General features: G+C 48.1%; 1 protein-coding gene across 1 annotated transcript in view; it reads right to left on the bottom strand.

Moving 5' to 3' along the window:
- Positions 1-16,018, bottom strand: part of ZNF541 (zinc finger protein 541) — a 38,267-nt gene extending 22,249 nt beyond the window's left edge. The window contains exons 1-7 of the mRNA XM_006868232.1: positions 15,712-16,018; positions 10,861-11,107; positions 5,222-7,037; positions 3,632-3,690; positions 3,267-3,426; positions 2,666-2,842; positions 1,514-1,832 (exon numbers count right to left, since the gene is read on the bottom strand). Of these exons, the coding sequence (XP_006868294.1) occupies positions 1,514-1,832; positions 2,666-2,842; positions 3,267-3,426; positions 3,632-3,690; positions 5,222-7,037; positions 10,861-11,107; positions 15,712-16,018 (3,085 nt within the window). The remainder of the gene's footprint in view (positions 1-1,513; positions 1,833-2,665; positions 2,843-3,266; positions 3,427-3,631; positions 3,691-5,221; positions 7,038-10,860; positions 11,108-15,711) is intronic.
- Between the last annotated feature and the right edge of the window lie 5,930 nt (positions 16,019-21,948).

Below are 21,948 nucleotides of genomic sequence, written 5' to 3'. Positions count from 1 at the left end.
GTCTTTGTTTTGTAGCTCATCTGAAACCTTTCCACCATGGGTGACCCTGCTGGTTATTTAAAACACCGGTGGCATAGCCCTCAGAATCACAGCAACTCAGACCACCACAGCATGACAGACAGACGAGTGGTGGCCGTTTGGTTTTATGTCTATACTGTCTCTTTAAATTTTAATATTAGACAAATTCAATTATAAAATAAAAAATTCTAACTACAAATGTATGTGCATTTAACAATAAAGGCCCAGAACATGAAGCAAAAATGGACAGAATTGAAGGGTAAAACAGACAACCAAACAAGGAAAGTTGGAAATTTCAATACTTTCAGTAATAGAAAGAACAATTAGACAGAAAATGAACTAAGTAATACAAGACTTGAGCAAAACTATAAAACTAATGGGATCTAACAGACACCTAAGGAACATTCCACCCACCAATAGAATGCACATGCTTATCAAGCACACATAGAACAACATTCTCAAGAACAGACCAGATCCTTGGTCATACAGCACAACTCAATACATTCAAAGGATTTGAATCATACAAAATCAGTCCTGTGATCACACTGGAATTTATTAGAAATCAGTTGTTGTTGTTAAGTGCCGTCGAGTCAGTTCCGACCCATAGCAACCCTGAACAGGGTTTCCAAGGCTGTAAATCTTTACGGGAGCAGAAAGCCTCATCTTTCTCCTGCGGAACAGCTGGTAGTTTAGAACTGCTGACCTTGCAGTTCACAGCCTGATTCGTAACCACTATGCTACCAGAGCTCCTTAGCAGAAAAAAATTCAGTAATATGTGGAAATGAAACAACATGTTCCTAAATAACCCGTGCATCAAATATACTCACAAGAGAAATTTTAAAAAATACATAAAAAATTTTTTTAACTGAAAATAATAATACAGCATACTGAAACTTAGATGATGCAGCTAAAGCATCTTTTATTCAGCTGTAAGAGGGAGGAGGTACTGACGTGTGCTACAATATGAATACATGATACTGAGTGAAATAAGTCAGACACAAAAGGCTACATACTGCTTCTTCTTATAAGAAATGTCCAAAATAGGCAAGTCTGTAGCGGCAGAAGGTAGATTCCATGTTGCCAGGGACTGGAGATATGGGAAGATGGAGGTGGGGTGTCTGCTAAGGGGTACAGCGCTTCATTTTGGAGTGATGAGATTGTTTTAAAATTAAATTGTGTTGATAAGTATACAACTCTGCGAATATACTAAAGACACTGAACTGTATACCCCTAAGTGGGTGACTTGTATGGTACGTGAATTATAGACCCAAAAAAAAAACTGTTTAAAATATTACCCAGAAGGGCAGAGAAGGGTCAGGCTAAATGACCTCTATGTTTTCTTTCTAGCTGTCAAACTCAAAGCATCTAGAGGCCACTAGACCCAGTATGGTCCTGGGGTACTTTTGAACAGTGATAGGTCCCTCAGACCAGAGATGCTCCAGGAAAAAGGGATCTGATGCACAGGAGACCCGCCCGGTGATAGATCCTCACTCACCAAACACAGTGTTGAAGAGTCTGTGGGGCCCAGCCTGTGAGGCTGTGGAACACAGGGTGTTGAAGTACAGTCCCGAACCTTCCCGGATGGGGCTGAGCATGGGAGGCGGTGTGTAGGGGGGGCACTGGAACAAGCCCTTCAGGAGCTGGTCCACCAGGAACACTGGGGACCGAAGGCAGCTTGGGTGGTGGCCTCCCGGGACCTGCTCGGCAAACGCTGAGGGTGGAGCAGGGAGGACCAGTGCCTTGGGCTGGGGGCGCTTCTTCTGCTTTCTGTACTGGCTGCTCTCCTTGCTCTCCTCACTGTCTTTCTCTTGGCCCTGGGGGAGGAGAGCGCTCAGAATCACCGGTGGCTTAACAGCCTCAGAACACACTGCTCTGATTCCACAGATGGTGCGCCAGAGGGGTGAGGGGCTCTGGCTGTGGAGATGGGGAGAAATCTGACCCACATAGCAGAGATGCAGTGGGAGTGAGTCTGCCAAAATGGCAACAGCTGCAGGGAGACCAAGGACAATGGGACTGGCTCAGGGACTCTAGTGACCTTCAGGTCCACACACCCTGTCTCAGGCTATGAGCCTGTCTAGGGGGCTGAGGGTGGGTCCCTCCAGGATGGGCTCAAGAGACAAGTGTTCACCTCCCATCTGCCAGCCTCCCCACTTCTCTTCCTCTAGGTCTCAGCTCTGACATCCCCTCCTGCAGGACGCCCTCCCTGATCTATTCAGGCTGGGCTAGGTGGCCCTCTGAGTTCTCCCAACTTCCCCACTCGAGGACATCTCTGTCTGAGGATCTGTGTCACCCACTGAACTGGGAACCCTGAGAGGGCAGGGCCAGGTTGTGTTCCCAGCACTGACCAGCACAGGTCCAGCACAAAGGAGACTCCGTGAATGTGGATGGAATGAATGGATGTAAGCATGAGTAAACCACCTGCTGGAGTCAGATTTGTGTAGCTGTGTGGTTTGGGTTTTCCTGGTATGGTGCTGTAGGATAAGCACTGGACTGCTAACCACAAAGTCTGTGGTCCAAACCTACAAGTCACTCCTTGGAAACGCTATACAGGATCAGTATGGGCTGGAACCAACTCGATGGAGCTTAACAACAACAACTATAGCTTCCACCAGCAGGTGGCAACAGAGGGAGAAGTAGCCACACCCACCTTGGCAGCATCCACTGGGGGCTGAGTCCCAGGGATCACAGGTACCGACACTGGCACCATCAAGGGGGCTGCTGCCGTGCTGTCCATGGGTTTCTTGGCTCCAGGGGGGCTCTGCCCATCCCCATGTGTCCTCAGCATCTGTCTTGGTGGCTTGCAAAATTCTGAGGCACCAAACGCCTAGACATGGAGAACAGGCTCTTAAAGAGAAACTAACCACCAACAGGTGCTTTGGTGGCGCAGTAAGGTTGGTGCTTCAACTCCCCACCCCCCAGCTACTCTGCAGGAGGTGCTCTGTGGGGTTTCAGCGGAAGTAGACTGGCAGGTCTGTCTTCTGAGGTACCACGGAGGGAACTCAAACCCCTCATCTTCCTGTTAGCAGCCAAGCGTGTTAGCCATTTGCACCACCCCGAGCCTCATAAGAAACAACTGCTGAGAAAAGAAGATCTGCTCTACAAGACGGCTAGAAAAGCTGTGCCAAACCTCAGTCGGGGCGCTGCTGCTAGTCTGTGGCAGGAGCCAAGCTGAACCCATGCATCCCCTAAATGTTGCCTTCATCCTGAGATGACTGTCCCCAAAGAACCTGCTGTCCATGCCCCTTCACCTGCTGCTCCTGTTTGCCACGTGGTGATGGCCACTGGTCACTGCGAAAACACATGTGGCTGCTCAGGCCCTTCTCTGTATAGAACATCTGGCTGCAGTTCTTGCAGACGTAAGTGTTCCTGGGCTCTGTCCAGTCAGCAGGACCGCCGTTTTGCTGGTTACTGTGGGGAGATGTAGCAGATGTGGGAAATGGTGGGATGGGACTCTGTCCTCAATCACCAGGATCTTGGCTGTTTGAAGTCTGGTCCCCTGACAACTCTTGATGAACCCTGAGAAATGCAGATCCCCAGCTCTCCGTGGCCCAACCCATGCTCACTCCCCAGGGCCCACGCAGGATGCAGGAAAACCACAGGGGACTTCACTTACCACCCACCCGCCATGCTTTCCTCCTTCACGGGGTGAGGGAGCCTGTAGATGTTCCCGCCCTGAGGAAGAGAGAACAAGGGAGCCAACGTGCAGAAAGAGAATGGACGCGTAAAGTGATCACACTCCTAGGAGCCAACACTGGGGTGGGTCCTGTGACTGAGGATCAGACAATGACTTCTTAGCTGCCATAAGTCATGTGCACACACACACACACACACACAAGACAAATTGGACTGCATCAAAATTCAAAACGTTTGTGCTTCAAAGAACACCAGCAAGACAGTGAGAAGTCAAGGTACAGAAGGGGAGAGAAATTTTGCAAATCCTGAAGGAGTCCTGGGGGCACAACCATTAAGAACTTGGCTGCTAGCCCAAAGGTTGGTGGTTCAAACCCAACTCGGTGGTTACATGGAAGAAAGACCTGGCAATCTGCATCCGTAAAAATTACAGCCAAGAAAACTCTATGGGGCCCTTCTACTCTGTCACATGGGGTAGTTATGAGTCGAAAGCCTATTGGAGGGCAGCCAGCAACAACACATCTTATAAAGGATTTATATCCAGAATATATAAAGAACTTTTATCAAACCAAACCCCTTGTCATAGACTCGATTCTGTAGGACAAAGTCAAACTGCACCATAGGGTTTCCACAGCTAGAAATCATTATGGAAATACACTGCCACATTTTGCTCCCTCCGAGCAGTTAGTGGATTCAAACCACTGACCTGTCACCAAGTGCTTAACCAGGGCTCCTTAAACTGTAAGACCAATAAGAGTGAACTCTGGCCCTGCCTTGGTCAAAACCATAACTTCAGCACCTAGAACAGAACTCACTATTGTAGTTAAGTGCTGTTGAGTCAGTTCTGACTCCTATAGACCCTGTATAGCATTTCTGAGGAGCAGCTGGTGGGTTTGAACCATCAACCTTGAGGTTAGCAGTTCAGTGCCACACCAGGACTCTAGGAGAGAGCTTACTGTTGTTAAACACCATCGAGTCTGTTCTGACTCACATTTCCAAAGAATAGCTGGTGAATTTGAACTGCCAACCTTGCAGTTCAAACAGATCTTGCAGTCCAGTGCTTATCCTGCAGTGCCACACCAGGACTTCAGAACAGAGCTTAGCACACAGCAAATCAAACAAACCCATTGCTGACTCAGAGCAACCCTGCAGGACTGAGCAGAACTGCCTTATAAGATCTCTAAGACCACCTTCACGGGAGCAGACAGCTAGTGGGTTTGAACTACCACCTTTCATTTAGCAACTGAGAGCTTAATTGCTGCGCCAGCCGGGTATCTTAGCAATGTTAAAAGTCAAGCCAAACCCATGCCACATAGCGATCCTCTATGTCAGGTGAACCGCTCCATAGGATTTCCAAAACTGCAGATCTTTATGAAAGCAGACTGCCACAGCTTTCTCCTGAGGAGAGCCTGGTAGGTTTGAACCTCTAACTTTTCGGCTAGCGGCCAAGCGCTTAACCCATTGTGCCACCAGGGCTCCATAATAAATGCTAAAATTAGCAACAATTCAACGCTAGTCCCGCTCGGGCTCGGGCCAGCCCTCCCACTCACCCCGACCCCCAGGGCCCGTGTACCTGGATTCTGTTGAATATGGTCAGCTTGGACTTGGCGTCCTGTGGGGGGTCTGCCGGGGGCCCAGATGACGAGAAGGAGGCCATGGCCACCTGGCTGGGTGATGCTGTACAGCACATGTCCATTTTCACCTTCTCCTTACGGAAGCCCGAGAAGCGTTGGCCCCTGGGGTGGCTGGAGAAAAGCCTATAGCCTGTACCCCGGGAGCAGGCTGGGCCCTTGTCACCTCTGGTGACCCCTGAGGTTGTACCATTCTCGGCCTGGACCTGCTTCCCAGGGAGCTGGGAGCCAGATGCCTCGTCACCCATAGGCTGACTTTGCCGTGGGCATGAGGGGGAGACGATGTCCCCCAGGTCCAAGGCCCCTTTCGCAGATCGTAGCTGCTTGGCAAGAGAGGAGACGTCTGGGTTGGCAGAAGGGTCCAGAGCTGAGGACACTAGGGTCGGCTGGACGGTGGTCACCTTTGGCCCTCCCTTGGCCTCCCGCCGCGTGTTACCAGCACCAACAGGGGAGGCGGCTTCCCGGGGAAAGGCAGCCATAGTCTTCCTCCTGCGGGCAGGGGACCCCTCTGGCTCAGGGTTCCCAGGGCCAGCGTGGAGCGAGTCCACAGCGGACTGCTGTGGCCATGGCCCGGATAGTGGCTTCAGGGCAGCTGACTTGGTCTCCGGCCCAGGGAGCTGGGTGGCAGGGGCAGCTACTGGGGCATGGGAGAAGATGCGCTGTGACTTGGTGATCATCTGGAACACTTGCATCTGCTCATGGCTCACCACAGACTCCTGTGACTTCAGGAATAGCTGCCGGAAGAGCGGTGTGACCTCTGCTGGGAGTCCACTGGCTTTCTGGGCGTCCTGGGGGCTGGGATCCCCAGGACTCTGCCAAGACATGGACTCGCTGGCCCCCTCCAGTTTGCTCTTCTTAGAGGCCCAGGCGTTTTCTTCCCCGCTGGTGCCCCTGGTATCATTCTGAGCAGGACAGGGCGTCCTATCCTCCAGCCCCGTGCCTGAACAAGCCAATGCCTCCAGGCCAGGGGAGGTACCACAGGGCCCTGGACCTGATTCGGAGCCCTCCCGGGCAGGTGCTGTGGGGGGCTTGTGTACCATGAACATGCTGTTTCCTTTGTTCTTGGGGCCACCGGGCAGGTTCCGGAGCCACTGGAAGTTAGGGCCAGGTGGCTGGGAGCTAGTGGGGCCAGTCTGACTGCGGAACAGAGGCAGGCGGGCAGATAGGGTCCCTGCATCAGGCCAGCCCTCCACAGTGGCAGGGAGCTGGAGAACAGGAAGCTCTGGTTCAGGGGCCTCAGGGACCCCATTCTCCCCTACCCTCTGGTGGAAGCCTGTGAAGCTGTCCATGCCAATGAGTTCTTTGCGTGGGGGGCGAGGTTCCTCGGGACCCTCCACACCAGGGCCTACCGGGATGCAGGCAGACGAAGCAGATGACCCGGAGGAGGCTGGGCAGGGGCCAGCGGCCCCCCTGGCCTCAGGGTCTGAGAGCGCCCCTGGGACTGGGCTGGTGGTTGGCACCTTCTGGTGCACGATGCTGCTCACAAGGCAGCGCAGGAGGTCCCGGTTGGGCAGCAGCGAGCTAGGGGACCTGGCTTCTGGGGGCACCAGGGCCCGTAGGCCACCTGTAGGTGCCTCATGGCCATGGGGGGAGTCCCCACAGGGCTCCTCTTCCAGGGGGGCCTCCTTCAGGATGCAGAGACCATGCTGCACCTCATAGTGGCGGCGCAGCGAGCGGTAGTCACAGTAGCTCTTACTGCAACCTTGTTCTATGCACACGAAGGGCTTGGTCTTCTGGTGAGTAAGCATGTGCCCTGTCCTGCAGTCAGACAAGGGAGGGGGTCAGCAGTGCCTCTGTGGGGCCCCACATGTCCCCAAATACACACACCACAGCCCCTAAATGGGACAGACTTCCAAGTAGCCAGCCCTCAGCCAGGGCATTCCTCTCCCTCCCCTCGCCTCAAAACACACCCCTCTCTGACTAAGTCAATGGAAACCAGGCCTAAGTTTTCCAAGGTGGGTTCTCAAGCACTTCTGGTCTCCAGAGCTGTGCTCCCCCTGCCCCTGCCGACCCAGAGGACTCCATCTCCATGACCAAACATGTTATGAAAACCCTCTTTGCTCCTCAGTGGTATGCCATGCACATGAGCACATACAGAACCACACGCCAGAGACAACGCACACCTGTGCCATGTTACCTCCCTGATGCCTGTAGAACAGTTTCTGCAAACATCTCCTATGCTCATCCCTCAGAACTAGGGTCCTGCAGGTGACAATTTAAAAAATAAACCTCTCGCCAGCAAGTTGGTTCTTGCTTATGGAGACCCAGGTGTTATGTTGAGGAAACACCAATGGAGACATCATACTTCAAGGAGTCCACATCTCACCATGGGATACCATCAATAGAGAAACACGCTAACTCCACCCCCAAAGCACAGAAACTAGTTTGCAGATTTCTAATCAATAAAAACATTTCTAGAAAACAGCCAAGTGTTTCTAGAAAAACATGCCAAGCATGTCAGCAAATATAAATAAATATAAACACAAGTTACATTTATATAGATACTATTGTTGTTGGTGGGGTCCTGATGTGGCGCTGTGGGCTAACGCGTCAGATTGCAAAGTTGTTTGAACTGCAAGGTTGGTGGTTCAAGCTGCGAGCTGCTCCTTGGGAACGCTATACAGGGTCACTATGGGTCAGAATTGACTTGACGGCACTTAACAATAACAACATTGCTGTTGTTAGGTGCTGTCAATACTGAACTCACATAGATAGAGCCCATGAGACAGAGCAGGACGGTCCCACTGGGTTTCCTAGAATGTCAATTTTGAGAGCAGATGGCCCCATCTTTCTCCTGTGGAGTCACTGGGTGGGTTCAAACCACCGAACTTTCAGTTAGCAGGAGAGCACTTAATGATTGCACCAACTCTTATCTATCAATATGAGTATCCTAGATTAAGTGCATGAGTAAATCACCACTCTGGGTTCCTAACTGTCCTGCTGCATGGACAATTCTAGTAAACATGGCACACATGGCATGCCCAGGGAATAATAAAACCCTACCATGGGAGGAAGCAGTCCTGGTGTGGCGCTGTGGGTTAATGCGCCAGACTGCAAAGCTGTTTGAACTGGTTCAAGCTCACCAGCTGCTCCTCAGAAACCCTACACAGGGTCGCTATGGGTCGGAATCGACTCGACAGCACTTCACAACAACAGCAATGGGAGGGAAGCCAGAGAATTGTTCTTCCTGTTGTTAATTATCATTACATCGATCCCAACCTGTGATGACCTCTTTTGTGTAAGAACAGAACTGCTCCATGGGTTTTTAAGGCTGTGGCCTTTTGGAAGCAGATCACCAGACCTGGCTTCTGAGGTGCCTCTGGCTGGGTTTGAACCGCCGACCTTTCAGTCAGTAGTTAAGTGTATAACGTTTTTTTTTTTTTTCAATGTTTTATTGTGAATTATGTGATAGTTTACATGGGAGAACATTAGTTTTACATTCATCCTATCCTATCGTATGTCCTTTCATTGCCATGGTTACAATCCCCTCCATGCATCATCAAGTAACCAAAGGGTATACTCTGCAAGCCTGTCCCCTTGGTTGTCAGCACAAAGTCCCTCTCCTTCTCCGGGTCTAAAGTCCCCAGATTCTCCATCTGTCCAAGTCATCATCTCTGTCTCCATCTCTGGCATCAATGCTTCTCTGGGTAGGGTCCTGCTCTCCGCTCTTCTCCCTTAATGGTCCCAGGGACCTCCGCTCCTAGACTGAAAAGTCAATCACTCCCCTCCTTGCTACAAAATGTCTGCCTTTACATTTCCAACCCTCACAATCAGTCCTGAAAACAATTATTCACTATTGTATCATAAGAGACCTATCCCCATTTCCTTTCATCAGCCCCACCAAGACAGATTGGATATTATTACTCAGTGGAGATTCTACCTTCCTCCATGCCCTCTGTTATCTAGGTTCCCTCTTAAAAGCTTGTAAGCCAGTCACTTCCTGCCTTTGTAGCAGCCCCCATTTTGGGTAGCTAATGTCCAAGTTGCCCATCCCTGTCTATTCTGTGTATGGAGGGGGTGGAATGATCCTTGCTGTAAAGATTTGTTCCCTCTTTTGAGCTACTGCATCCATAGGTGTAGGTCAAGTTCATCAAATTGTATCTGATTACTCTTTTTTTTCCTCTTCTTTCTTCTTCTAGTTGAGCTCTGATCATCCAGTCATTGAAGCCAGGTCAAGCGGGTACTATCTGCCTCCCCTGGGACAGCCGGTGAGTTTGAACTGCTGACCCTGAGGTTACCAGCCTAACGCTTACCCCACCATACCTAGGAGAACTAAATTCTAGCCCTAACTCTATTACAGAGTTCACTTGAGTAAATCCCTTCCTTGCCTTGGGGTCGGGTGAGGGAAAGGGGAACAGAAGGGTCAATGGGAGCCCTCTGGGTAATGCCAGGAGCTCTATGAAGGGGCCAGGAACTGTCACCTCCCACAGGCAAGTCTATTTTGAAAAAAAGTCTGCCTTCCCTTCCCTCATAGCAGGAAAAGCTTATTATTTCAGAGACATTAAGAACAAAAGGAACTGAACTCTTATAATAGGCTTCATGTGGAAAATCAAAAGGTTGAAAAAAAAGGGGGGAGTAGTTAAAAAAGAAAAAAACCACCTCATTAATGCTCTGGAAACAAAGAGAGTCTTCCAGTCTTTCAAGTTCCAAGGTATTCTGCTACAAAGTCTCCCTGCAATGCAGATCTGTGTTCCCCAGGCCCAGGCCCAAACAAAAAAACAAGCCTGCTGCCACGGAGTCAGTTCAACTCAGAACACCACTTCAGGGCAGAAGGGCAATGCCCAAGGCTTTCAGGCCCTCATTTCCCACCTGAAGGCTGCCCTTGAGCGCAGGTGGAAGCACTGGAAAGAGTTTATGCAACATCAGCCGCAGTTAGGGGCTCTGGACACAACCCAAACCAAACACCAAACGCGATGCCTTCAAGTTGGTTCTGACTCCTAAGGTTTGAGTCACAGACCTTTCTGTTAGTAGCCAAGCTCTTAACTGCTGCACCACCAGCGTTCCTTAATAAATGCCAAAACCCAAACGAAGCCTACTGCCATTGAGCCAATTCCACTCAGAGCAACGCTCTATGGCAAAGCCGAACTGTCCCGCAGGATTTCGGAGGCTGTCATCTCTACAGAAACAGACTGTCACCTCTCACCTCCCTGGAGCAGCTGGTGGGTTCCAATCACTGACCTTTCCATTTGCAGCTAAGCATTCAACCAGTGTGTCACCAGGACTGCCTTGAGCCCTCCACCAGGGGCCTGGCATACTCCTCTGTAAATGAGCCCAATTCCCTCACATGCAAAGTGCCCCTGGGAACCACAGTTGTGAATCTCTCACTGGTGTGAATTTGGGATGGCCTTTGGTGAGGGGGTGCTGAACCTGCCCACTGAGCACTGGCAGTATGAGGAAAAGAGACTCCTTCAAAGCAGGGGTGGCACACACTGGGTGGGGGAGCAGGAAGTAGGAAGAGAGGAGGGGCAGGTGGACCAGTGAGGTGTGAAGGAAATATAAAAAGAGGGATGGGGACACAGGCACAGGCCCCCGCCCCAGTCTACCCCCCAACAGACTTCCTCCTGACCAGACTCCAACATACAGGTGGTCCTGGCGCTTAAAGGCCTTGCTGCAGATTTTGCAAATGTGTTTCCGCTCCTGGCTGTGCGTCAGGTAGTGCTTGCTAAGTGAACTGGCGCTGCTGAACACTTTCCCACAGAGGCTGCAGTCCAGGAGTGGGCTCTGAGGGGAGCTGTGCTGCCGCTTGCCTCTCCTGGTACTCCCAGAGCTGGCCCTGCCTCCTCCTTCATCAGTCTCTTTAGGCACCTTAAGTGTGCCTAGTCCTAGGTCTAAACAGAGGGAGAAAGCACAGGTTACACAGGGTGGGGGCACCAGAGAGCGCACCTAACAACGCTCTGAGCCAGGACTCACTGAGTCCAAGCTCAGCACCTTTCTTTGACTGAAGAACACACTTCCAGGGCCAAGCAGGTAAAAAGGTGGCGGGAAGGGGATGCCCTGGGACAAATGGCACCCAGTCCTGGGGTCGCAATCAGAGGATGGGTTGTGTGGGCTTCGGGCAGGGAGTCACATCATCATCGACAACTGGCACTCTTGAGCAGGCAGTCTGGAAATAGCCAATGTCCTATGAGAGCCAGCACCTGTCTGGACTGCCTTGTATCTCCGGGGCGCACAAGTGGTGTTCCACCCTTTGCAGGGTACAGCCTTACCATTGTCCTAGTACTCCTTTGAGTGGAAAACCAACCAACCAACAAACCCACTGCCATCCAATGGATCCTGACTCAGAGAGACCCTACAGGGCAGAGAAGAACTGACCCTTAGGGTTTCCAAGGCTGTAAATCTTTCTTCCTTGGAGGCGATGGTGAGTCTGAACCACCAACCTTGTTGTTAACAGCCCAGTGTTTTACCAACTGAGTCATCAGGGCGCCTTCTCGGAGTTCCCAGCTAAGAATTGCTATTCCGTTACCTACTCTCCATTGTCACTCTGCTGAATGAATGAATGAATGAATGAATGAATGAATGAATGAATGAATGCATAATGGCAGTTTTCTACCCCTTAGCCAGGTCTTCCAAGGGGATCCAACTGTTTCCATCACTGCTTATCTGCGATGCTGCAGAGTGGAGAGTCAAGAATTCAGTATGCCAGGGCATTTGGGAAGGAGGCTGTTTACACTAAAGGAGCTAGTTCTCTGTGGATTGTAAGAGGCAGTGGGACAGACACAGCGGAATGGAAACTGGACTCCCTCCCGGCCTCTAGCTCAGTGCCATTTGTTACCTAACTTGCCTGCTTTTTCCTCCTCCTCTTCCTATAGGAGATTCTTGGGACTAGCAATTGACACCAACTGTTGAAACAAGGAAAACTAGGACTCCCTTCAGGAAAAGTTCCCAGCCTCACTAAGTAACTTGAAGATGTTAACTGCAAAGCATTTGAACTGCAAGGTCAGTGGTTCAAACTCACCAGCTGCTCCTCTGAAACCCTATACAGGATCGCTATGGGTCGGAATTGATTCAACGGCACTTAACAATAAAATCACCTATATTAATTTAAGTCTCCAGAATTTTTTATCTGTATGCTGTCTGAAATGTCATACTGACAGGAAATGGAATCATACTTGATTTTCCAGTCACCCCAATCTCAATGGGCTAAGGTGTCCTCTTGATGGCTGTTATTGTGAAGTGACATTGAGTTGGTTTCAAGTCATAGTGACCCTGTATAGGGTTTCTGAGGAGCGGCTGGTGAGCTTGAACTGCTGGCCTTGCAGTCCAGCACATTAATTAACCCACAGGACCACACCAGGACTCCTCTCTTGATGGTATTATGACATTATTGTATGTAGACTTGGGTTGAGTTTTCACTTTCGGTTATATAGATCTTCCAAGCTGTGCTACACTATTTTAATTATTGTGGCTTTATAAGATGTTATGATTTCTGTTAGAACAATGAAGAAATGGATATTTAAATTGTCTTATATTTTTATTTAAAAGAATATCAAGCTCTCTCATTTATTCAAATCTGTTCTTGGTAAAATATTCCTTTGTGAATTCTTAAATATTTTCCTTCTATATAACCCACTGCCATTGAGTTGAATCTAACTCAAAGCCACTCTATATGGGTTTTTAAGGCTGTGAATCTTTATGGGCACAGCCAGCCTCATCTTTCTCCAACAGAGCAGCTGATGGGTTTGAACCTGTAGCCCTGCAGTTAGTAGCCCAGCCTAACCCACAGTGCCACCAGGGATCCTTTTTTTTTTTTTTTTTGCTATGTATGGGTCGGAACCGACTCGACGGCACTTACAACAACAACAACAACAAGGTTCCTATACATTTATTGCCCAACCTCAACCTACTGCTGTCACGTCGATTCCAACTCACAGCGACTCTCTAGGGCAGAGCAGACCTGCTCCCTCGGGTTGCCAAGGCTGCAAGTCTTTACAGAAGCAGACTGCCACATCTTTCTTTCGTAGGGTGAAAGAAAGTAGTAGCCGAGCTTTCAGCTAGTAGCCAAGCACTTAACCACTGAGGCACCAAACTAAAAAAAAATTTTTTTTTAAATTAAAAATAAGTTCACCGCCATCAAGTTGATTCCAACTTACAGAAAAATCCCTGTATAGGGTTTCCGAGGTTGTAAATCTTTACAGGAGAGCAGAAAGCCTCATCTTTCCCCCACTGAGAGCTGGTGGGTTTGAACTGCTAATCTTGTGGTTAGCAGACCAGTGCTTATCCACAGTGCCACCAGTGCTCCTTAAATTTATTAGTGAGCATTTTATATTGTTTAAGATACAGATCCAAACAAGAACACAACATATACAAACTTGTTCACTGAAGCGCTGAACATTCTAGTGAGCAGGAGCAGGCTGCAAACACCACAGTGGAATGACAACGCTGTGGTCCAGCTTCATAGATGAACGCTAGTACGGACCATTGTAAAGACTTAAAATAGAATTATATGTACGTCATAAAACTATTTTAAGAAGTTGGATCTCTGCAAAACAATGTCTGTGCTAACTCTAAGCATGATTTTCAGAATCAACATGTGGAAACCAGGGTGGGGTTTTTTCCTTATTGCTTTTCTTTGTTTTCTAGTTTTCCTTAACAAACAAGCACAATGAAACAATGGGGCAGCCTTGCTTTTCTGGGTCTCAACAGTTTTCCACCTCTGACAGGGTGTAACTTAACACGTTTCGAGGCTTATTTGCGTTTTCCTTCTCTGATGGTTCTGATTTCTACGGGTTTTACTATATTGTTTTTCTAATTTAAAAAAAAAGTATGAAACTAAGCATAAGTTAAATAAGTGTAAAGTGTAAAAAAAATTGCTACAATTTAATGTTCCAAAGAGTACCTTTTTTTTCATTAGGTAAACAATTCAAGTTTAGAAGAGATTAGGAAAAGCTGAACTTGACTGAGGACTTGACTATTTGTGGAGCTCAGATTCATGAAAATGTGATAAAAGTTCCAGGTTCCTCTGCCCAGAAAAGCACACACTGACTCAACATGACCAGTACTTTATGTGGCATTTCTGTGGCTCAGGTTGGGGACCTGACTGCAACACTGTGGATGTCCCATACAGTGTGCTCTGAACCTAGGACTCCAACAAGCTGACAAAGTGAATACTGAAAGCTACATCAGTGGAGGAGGAAGAGGCTCAGAAGTTACTAGACCCACTTATTCCAATGGTCATTAATGACCCTTTTCCAGGGCCAATCCCATGCATGGTGGAATTTTAAATATCACAGAGCTCTAGCTCTGTCCACCAATCTAAGCCACTGGCCCTTGAATTGTATTTGAAAACTAAACAAGCAGAAAAAATCAAAGTATCCTCGGAGGGAAGCCGACAGGCGAATCAAAAGGAGATCCAAAAGAAGTTGTTGAATAATTCTGTTAGTTCTCCCTTTGCTCCTCTGCTGCTAAAGAGAGGAACTCAGCACTGAATCAATGCGTAGTCTAAAATGAACTAGACAATACTGGCAAAAATCACTACTATCTGCCCAGTGCTTTAGGCTTCTTCTTCTGATCCTTATTGCTAGTTCTCAGGGAGGAAGCAGAGTAGGATGAAGACACCGAGGCTTAGGAAGGTTAGACAACCATGTGGCTGGCTGCAGGAGGAGCCCTGGTGGTGCAGTGTATTAAACACTGGCTGGTTAACTGAACTACTGCTCCAGGGAAGAAAGGTGAGGCAGTCAGTTCCCGTGGAGATTTCCAGTCTCAGAAACCCTTTGGGGCAGTTCTACTCTGTTCTGTAGGGGCGCTATGAGTCAGAGCCAACTCGATGGCAGTGGGTTGTTGTTGTTGTTGTTGTTGTTTTTAGCACCTGGAGAGGATCTCAGTTCCGTCCAGGAGAGTAGACTGTGGTGTTGGAGTTCAGTGCCACAAGTCAATTTCAACGCATAGTGTCCCCCTGCCACAGAGCCGAACTGCTCCCTAGGTTTTCTACCCTGCCATCTCTCCAGCAGGAGATTGCCAAGTTTTCTCTCTAGTGCAGCTGCTGGGTGGGTTTGAACTGTCAATCTTTTGGTTAGAAATCGAGCTCTTAACACTGTGCCACCAGAGCCCCTTCTGAAACATGGATGGGGAAAGCGCCCCGTAAACTCTGACACCTGCCTGACGAAAGGTCAGGGCATCCCCAAACATTCCAGTTCCTCCCTACTATCCCAGAGGATTAGTATTCAAGCCCGTTTATCTTGTTGTTAAGTCCCATCGAGTTGGTTCTGACTCATACCAACCCTTTATAGGATTTACGAGGAGCAACTGGTAAGTTTGAACCACCAACCTTTCTGTTCAAACCAGCCTTGTGATTCACTGCTTCTCCTAGAGCGCCACACCAGGATTCCTTATTTTGGATGGTGGGTTCAATTCCCAAGTAGGAAAAAGGGGACTGTCCCCTCTTCACCAGTTAACACACACCTAGCTAGCCCCTGGAAGCTATGGACAGCCTCACCTTGTAAGGAAGTCTGAGATTCTGGGTCTGCATACTCCCCCAACAGCTTCACAGAACCATTGTCCTTCCCTGAGTACACGGACAGGGTATCTAAGTTGTCCTCAAGCACCTCACTGGGCATGTCAGGGGCCGGCAGACTGGGGTCCAGGCCTAGACCACTCAGGCCGGCGTAGAGTAGGTCTCGGGTGTTGGGGCCCAGGTCCCGGTTGAGGGTGTCACTGCAGTTGAGGCCCTGGCTCTCTGAGAAGGAAGGGAGGTGCATCTCGGGTGGAACGGGGCCCTCGTCTCCAAGGCTGTATTGCTCCATGGTTTTCCACTGCCTGGTCTTGCCTCTAGTTGGTCGTGAACTCCTAGAAACAAAGAGGAATCAAAATAAAAACATGGCAATGTGAGTGGTGGGCACCCATATCAGGTGGTAGAGCATGGACCTGGGACTCAAACCAGCCTGTATCTGAGTCTGTTCTCTGTCACTTAAAAGCCATGTGACCTGGTGCTAGTCACCCCTCTCCTTCATCATCTCCCAATAATAAAAACAAGCTAGTAACTACCCTTGTGAGGTCCTTGTGAGGCGCAAATGGTTTTGTGCTATGCTATCAATCAAGAGGCTAGCAGTTTGAATACAGAAGAAAGGGCTGGCAATCTGCTACAGAAAAGATCACATCCAAGAAAACACTCTGGGGCAGTTCTGCCTGTATACACTGAGTTACCATGAATTGGAATCAACTCGATGGCAACAGACTTGTTTAGTTGTTTAAATAACTGTCAGATTTATTGAACACTTTCTGTGTCAGCTATGCTAACTTGTGAGTTACATGCATTGACTCACTCTTCACAGCAACCTGACGGTAGGTTCTACTATTACTTTCATTTCACAAATGAGGAAAGAGAGACGCTAAGCAATTTATTCAAGGTCACATACCTAGCAAGTAGTTAAGGTAGGTCTTAAACCCAGATATATGTGTGCTTGTGTACGTATGTATATATATACACATATATATGATATATAGGCAGCTTCAAAAAATTAGTGGAAAAGTGAAATTAAAAGACAAATGTAATTTTTCCAGGAATTTTTTTGAAGGTCCCTGTGTTTGTGTATACACAAAGGGGCGTCACAAAGTTCATGGATAATTTCCATTCTTTTAATCCCATTTTTCCACGAAGTTTTTGAAACCCCTATGTGGTGTGGCAGAGTCGGAGTGTGGCACTGTAGGATAAGCATTGGACCACATGGTCGGTTTGAACTGCAAGGTCAGCGGTTCAAACTCACTAGCAACTCCTCAGAACTCTTATACAGGGTTACTATGAGTCAGAACTGACTCGACAGCACTTAACGACAATAACAACATACACATATATACATGCTGTTGCTATATATATATTGTGTGAGTGAAAATATACACAACAAAATGCAAACCCACATATTTTGACCTTGAAGCCTGTACCTTTCCCCACTATATGACATTTATCTTTCTAAACTAAACTGCACACCACTGATGTTGTTGCTGTTGTTAGCTACCGTTGAGTCAGCCCCAACTCGTGGTTGACCCCATGCACAATGAATAGAAACACTGTACAGTCCTGTGCCATCCCCATGATCAATTACAGATTGGACAGTTATCATCCATAGGGTTTCCACTGGCTGCGTTTTGGAAGTCAATTGCCAGGCCTTTCTTCCTAGTGTTAGTGCAGAAAAAGTCCAGTGAAACCTTTTCAGCATCACAGCAACACACAAGCTTCCAATGACAGACACATGGTAGCTGCATGAGCGCTGCGTTGGTTGGGACTTAAAGCAGAGTCTCCCCTCAGGGAAGGAGAAAATCCTACCACTAAACCACCAAAGAAGTGCTGGTGTGGCGCTGCAGGATAATGCACTGGACTGCAAAGTCAGTTTGAACCGCAAGGTCAGAGGTCCCAGCTCACCAGCCACACCTCAGAAACCCTATACAGGGTCGCTGAGTTAGAATCAACTCGATGGCAGTTAGCAACAACAACAACAACAAACCACCAGATAGCCCATAACTCTATTACTTTACTTCCATTAAACTAGAAAACACAAAGGGGGCTGGAGGCGGGCAGAGGGAGCAAACAGAGTACCTCCCACTTCTTTGTTGTTGTTGAGAGCCATTGAGCCTGTTTTGACTCATAGTGACCCTGTATAGGGTTTCCAAGTGTGGTTGGTGAGCTTGGACTTCCGACCTTGTGGTTACAAGTCCAGTGCTTATCCTACAGTATGACACCAGGGCTCCCCACTTCCTTTGTTGTTGTTGTTAAGTGCCGTCAAGTTGGTTCCAACCCATAGCGACCCTGTATAGGGTTTCCGAGGAGTGACTGGTGAGCTTGAACCACTGACCTTGCAGGCTGGCACATTAACCCACAGCACCACACCAGGACTCCCCACTTCCTTTATCAGATGCCAAATCATCTAATTCCCAACCGACTCCCACAGTCCATAGTACAAACTGCTGGATGACCACCTCCCAGAGGGAAGTCCAAAGGCCAGATTTTGATACTTAATGTGCCTTCCCAGATAGTAAAGCAAACCTCCTGGGCCAATATTGAACTTAACTCATGTTCTGTCAACAAGTTCCACATCTATGGCGTTTAGCACCTTCTATGTACAGGTGTAAGGAGCTCTGGTAGAGTAGTGGTTATAAATCGGGCTGCTAACCTCAAGGTCGGCAGTTCGAAACTACCAGCTGTTCTGTGGGAGAAAGATGAGGCTTTCTACTCTTGTAAAGATTTACAGCCTTAGAAGCCCTGTGCAGGGCCACTGAGTCGGAACCGACTCCACAGTACTTAACAACAACAACAACATGTACAGGTGTGGCACTGTGGGTTAATACAGCAGACTGCAAAGTCATTTGAATTACAAGGTTGGTGCTTCAAGCTCACCAGCTGTTCCTCGGAAACCCTATACAGGGACACTATGGTTCGGAATTGACTCGACAGCACTTAACAACATGTACAGAGCAAAGGCGCTCTGGTAGCGTAGTGGCATAGTGGTTATGTGTTGGCCTGCTAACCTCGAGGTCAGCAGTTTGAAACTACCAGCTGTTCCACTGGAGAAAGATGAGGTTTTCTGCTCCTATAAATGTTTACAGCCTCGGAAACCCTGTACAGGGTCGCTGAGTCAGAACCGACTCCACGCCACACTACCACCACCACATACACAAAGCAAAGGAACCCTGGTGGAGCCATGATTAAGTGTTCCTCTGCTAACCAAACAGTAGGTGGTTCAAATCTACCAGCCGCTCCACAAGAGACAGGGAGGCGGCAGTTTACTTTCCTAAAGACAAAAAAAACAAAACCTACTACCATTGAGTTAATTCTGACTCCTTGTTGTTGTTGTCAGGTGCCATCGAGTCGGAACCGACTCACAGCGACCCCATGCACAGCAGAATGAAACAATGTTCGATCCTGGGCCAACCTCACTACCACTGCCACACCCGAGTCCATCAATGATGCCACCTGGCTGATCCATCTCATTGGGGGTCTTCCTCTTCTTCTCTGACCCTCCACCCTACCCAGCATGACATCCTTCTCCAATGATTGTTTCCTCCGGACAGTATGTCCAAAGTTGGAGAGACGAAGCTTAGCCATTCTGGCCTCCAACGAACACTCTGGCTGCACCTCTTCCAAAACTGATCTATTGGTTCTTTTGGCAGTCCATGGCACTTTCAGTATTCTCCTCCAACACCACAACTCAAAGGCATCAATTCTTCTACGATCCTCCTTATTCACTGTCCAGCTTTCGCATCCATATGAGGCTATTCTGACTCCTAGCAACCCTGTATACAGTTCCCAGGGCTATAAATCTTTGAGAGCAGAAAGCCTCATCCAGAGACTCAGCAGCTGGTTTGAACTGCTGACCTTGCAGTTAGCAGTCCAGTGCTTACCCTATAGCACCCCACCAGGATTCCCTGAAGACTAGAGCCCTGGAAACACTACAGGACAGTTCTACTCTGTCCTGTAGAGTTGCTATGAGTCAAAATTGACTCAAGGGTAACAGGGTTAGGGTGGGGTTTTTTGTTGTTTAATCCCTCTTTACTCAATTCTACCAAATCAAATCCTTCAAAATCAGGAAGCAGGCTTGATTCCAGCCTTTTTTGTAGAGGATACTCCCAACACAACAAAGTCTGAGAGCATTTCTCCCTCCTCTGAACTCAGAGAAGTACTTATTTGACCATCTGTGTGGCACTTATTCTAAATGGCCTTGGAACTTAATTATCCTCCAGGCTCTTTCATTTCCCCCAGACTATAAATTCCAGAAGAACAAACAAATCCATGTTGGAAGAAGTACAGCCAGTATGCTTCTTATAAGCCAGCACAGCAAGACTATCTCTCATATTTGAGACATGTTTTCAGAAGAGGTCAGTCCCTGGAGACGGAGATCATGCTTGGTAGAGTGGAGGGTCAAAGAGGAAGAGCCTCAAGAAGGATTGGCACAGTGGCAGCAACAGTGGGCTCAAGCCTCACAATTGTGAGCATGGCGTGAGACTCAGCAGTGTTTCATTATGTTGTTCTCAGGGTCACTATGAGTTGGAAACGACTGGACAGCACCTAACAGCTGACAGCACCTAATAATAATAATATATTCCAGGAAGGAGCCCTGGTGGTGCAATCAGTTAAGGTTGGGCTGCTAACCACAGGTAAGTGGTTCAAACCCACTAGCCGCTCTATGGGAGAAAGAAGAGGCTGTCCACTCCCATAAAGAGTTATAGTCTCGGCTGAGTCTGAATCAGCTCGACAGCAGTGGGTTTCGGGGGTTTCATAAGTTCCATGAAGGAAGCCTGGTGGCCAGAATGGTTGAGTGTGCTTAACCCTAAGGTCAGCGGTTACTAACCCAGCAGCCACTCCTTGGGAGAAATATGTGTCAGTTGACTTCCACAAAGGTGACAGCTTTGGAAAGCCTACGGGTCCGTTCTTCCCTGTCCTAGAGGATCACTATGAGTCAGAATCGACTGGATGACAATTGGGTCTGTTTTGGTTTTCTTTTTTAAAATACACTCCAGCGTGGCTGGAGCTGTTTTATGTGTTTAGTCTTCTCACAGCTTCGTACCTAGCATAGAACTTTGATCACAGAAGCCTCACAGCATCCCTTTCATTGAGGAATGACAGGATTCCATTCTGCCACCTCTTTTTCTGCCTGAAAAGCCCCAGTCTGCCAGCCTTTTTTAAAAAAACAAAAACAAAAAAATTGCTGTATGTGCTGTTCATCTTTCCTTCTCAGCATCCAGGTTTACAGAGAGAGAGGTGATCAAGTCTGAGTGGTATCAGGCTGTTGGGAACTAGAGGAGAGTGGAGATAGTTGTAGCTCTTATTCAACTCTTGCAATGTCTTTCCTACTGTAGACCTGTTTTGTTTGGCCTGTACAGTGTTTATTTGGAAAGAAAAAAAATTTGGATTCGCCACCAACATTACAAAATACAAAGATTTCACCTTAAGGTAGAAATTTTTTGCTTCTCTTGACATTTTTCTTAGATTTGCTATTCCCTGACAGTAACAAGACGATGTTGCTGAGGGCCAACATAACTGGCCTCCGGTTCCTATAAGCCAGTTGCTGTTGATAGGGTCTATTCTGACTCACGCTAGCCCACTGTGTGTCAAAGTAGAATTGGGCAGCATGGCAATTTCAGTGACTGATTTTCCAGAAGTCGTCACCAAAGCCTTTATGCTAAGGCATCTCTGGGTGAATATGAACCCAGCAGCCTTTCAGTTATCAGCCAAGCACTAACCTTTTGCATCTTTGGTGTTCTTAATAATTTCCTGGCTGGTCTCTAGAATCCTCATCATAATAGCAATACTAATAACTCACTGCCATTGAGTTGATTCCAATTCACAGTGACTCTACAGAACAGAGTAGAACTGCTCCATTGGTTTTCCAAAGCTGTCATCTTTACTGGAACATCTTTCTCCCTCAGAGTGGCTGTTGAATATGAACCTCCAACCTTACAGTTAGCAACTGAGCATTTAACCACTTTGCCACCAGGGTCCCCACTGGCATCAATACTACCTACGAACATTTTCCCAGGTTTTCCTATGTGCCGAGTGCTGTTGCAACTACATCTATCCCATTCCATTTCATTCTCATAACAATTCTTTGAAATATACATGGATACCCATAACACATCCGATAGGATTTCACAGAGGAGGTAAATGAAGTTCAGAAGAGTTAAGTAACTTGCCCCCAAATCAGTTAGGATTCAAGCCCAGGTAGTCAGGGTTGAATTCCAAGCC

This window comes from Chrysochloris asiatica, unplaced genomic scaffold (assembly GCF_000296735.1).
Source record: "Chrysochloris asiatica unplaced genomic scaffold, ChrAsi1.0 scaffold00116, whole genome shotgun sequence".
NCBI lineage: Eukaryota > Metazoa > Chordata > Mammalia > Afrosoricida > Chrysochloridae > Chrysochloris > Chrysochloris asiatica.
The sequence above is the reverse complement of the archived record's forward strand: the minus strand, read 5'-3'. Positions and strand labels throughout refer to the sequence as shown.